The sequence below is a fragment of the Penaeus vannamei genome, chromosome 22 (assembly GCF_042767895.1).
Source record: "Penaeus vannamei isolate JL-2024 chromosome 22, ASM4276789v1, whole genome shotgun sequence".
Lineage (NCBI taxonomy): Eukaryota > Metazoa > Arthropoda > Malacostraca > Decapoda > Penaeidae > Penaeus > Penaeus vannamei.
The window spans coordinates 38,576,151-38,578,650 of record NC_091570.1 but is presented as its reverse complement, the minus strand read 5'-3'; the positions used below and the strand labels follow the sequence as shown (position 1 = coordinate 38,578,650).

The 2,500-nt window shown below is 44.5% G+C and overlaps 1 protein-coding gene across 1 annotated transcript in view; it reads right to left on the bottom strand.

Annotated features, from left to right (window-relative positions):
• Positions 1 to 2,500, bottom strand: part of Hdc (histidine decarboxylase) — a 125,084-nt gene that overhangs the window by 81,575 nt on the left and 41,009 nt on the right. The window contains exon 2 of the mRNA XM_070136955.1: positions 2,188 to 2,355. Coding sequence (XP_069993056.1) covers positions 2,188 to 2,255 — 68 coding nt within the window. The 5' untranslated portion in view covers positions 2,256 to 2,355. The remainder of the gene's footprint in view (positions 1 to 2,187; positions 2,356 to 2,500) is intronic.

The following is a 2,500-nucleotide window of genomic DNA, read 5'->3' as shown; positions in this document are numbered from 1 at the left end:
CAAAGACGTAAATAAGCATACTTTACAATACGAAAATGTCTTACGCAATCATACCGTACAGTTAGTAAGTGCAGTGCAAAAAAACAGTGACAGCGCGACAAGAGATTGATACACAGTCATGGAGTGCATGACAGGGCAAGAAGCCTGTGACATACAGCCATACAGGACGGTAAGACAGTGACATACAGTCCTACGGTGCAGCAAGACAGTGACAAACAACCATACAGTGCAAGAAGTCTGTGACATACATCCATACAGTGCAGCAAGACAGATACATCCATACAATACAACAAACCAGTGACATACAGCCATACAGTGCAACAAACCAGTGACATACAGCCATACAGTGCAACAAACCAGTGACATACAACCATACGGTGCAACAAGACAGTCACATACATCCAGACAGTACAAACCAGTGATATACAGCCATACAGTGCAAGACAGTGGCATACAGCCCTACTGTGCAACAAACCAGTGACATACAGCCATACAGTGCAACAAGACAGTCACATACATCCATACAGGACAAACCAGTGACTTATAACCCTACTGTGCAACAAACCAGTGACCTACAGCCCTACAGTGCAACAAACCAGTGACCTACAGCCATACAGTGCAACAAACCAGTGACATACAGCCATACAGGACGGCAAGACAGTGACATACAGTCCTACGGTGCAGCAAGACAGTGACAAACAACCATACAGTGCAAGAAGTCTGTGACATACATCCATACAGTGCAGCAAGACAGATACATCCATACAATACAACAAACCAGTGACATACAGCCATACAGTGCAACAAACCAGTGACCTACAGCCCTACAGTGCAACAAACCAGCGACATACAGCCCTACAGTACAACAAACCAGTGATATACAGCCATATAGTGCAACAAGATAGTCACATACAGCCCTACAGTGCAACACAGTGACATACAACCCTACAGTGCAACAAACCAGTGACCTACAGCCCTACAGTGCAACAAACCAGTGACCTATGCATCCATACAGCGAGAGGAGGAACGCGGGAGTCACTGAACGCCGTCACACCCCATTGCCCGCTGAAGGTCGACCTCCGGGAAGACAATTTCTCATAACTCACACGTGTTGAAGTTGCTGCTCTGTTACCCTCCTGTTCCTTAACCTGCCTTCGTTACGCAGGACAGGATTCAACAGCTGCAATTGCGCGCTGTTGCAGGTGTGGGGGGGGTTGATTTTCTTCTTGTTTTAAAGGAATTTGGACCGTATTCATGTAGAAAAGGTATGGATGAGAGTGGATATCTTCACAGTACAAGAGATGTATTTGGCCGGTTTCGATTCTACCTTCGTCAGAAAATACCTTTTCTACATGAATTAGTTTGTTCATTTATCTGTTTGTTTTGTACCGGGAGTTGTGTTAGGGTAGTCGACACCGTGTTTGTTTGTTTGTTTATTTGTTTGTTTTTACTAGCGCGGCACTTGTTTTCTTTCTTTGCAACGGAAGTGTTCGTTACTTCACTTTAGTTTATGAAGTCGATCGTGTTTGTTTGTTTGTTTGTTTCTCCTTATTCATGTGTTTTTGGATGGATGATTGTTCCGTTTTCGAGATTTTCGTAAAGCCTGCAAAGCTGGTGTATCGTTCCGTATGTTTATTTCTGTGTTTCCCTTTACGTGTGTATAATTTCCAAACACAAGGTGTGAGGCTAGTAAGGTCATGCACAAACGCGAGCACGGACACAAACGCAAATGCAAGCACAAATACAGACACAAACACAAGCACAAACATAAACAAGCACAAGCACAAACATAAACAAACAAGCACAAACATAAACAAACACAAACATACACAAACACAAGATCAAAACACATACACATCAATAAACACAAGCACAAACACAACACAAGCACATACACAAACACAAGTACAAGCACAAAAACACCCAAACACAACACAAGCAAAAACAAACGCAAACATAAGCACAAACATACACAAACACAAGATCAAAACACATACACATCAATAAACACAAGCACAAACACAACAGGAGCACAAACATACACAAACGCAACACAAGCACAAACATACACAAACGCAACACATGCACAAACATACACAAACGCAACACAAGCACAAACATACGCAAGCACAAGCACAAAAACACACACACACCAAAGCTGCATGAAACAGCCGACGCCACACTCACCGCTCGTCCCGCCTTGTCGCCGTTGAATGGATGGCGTTGAGTTCGTTGCTGCAGCGTGCTCGGGGCATGTTCCTGCTTCCTGGCGGTTCGTCTTCTGCTTTTCCTCTACTTTTCCTGGTGTTTCCTGTCTCCTGCTTTTCTTCTGCTTCGGCTCGCTCTCCTCGGATCCTGCGTCGGTAGAACAGATGTTACAACGCGTCTTTTCGTGGCGTCTTTCGAAATGATACGCCGGCGATACGGGACTGGAAAAGGTCCTTTGCGAACGTTATTACGACGCATTAAAAGCCACGTGTGAGGACTATGTCTCGGGTCC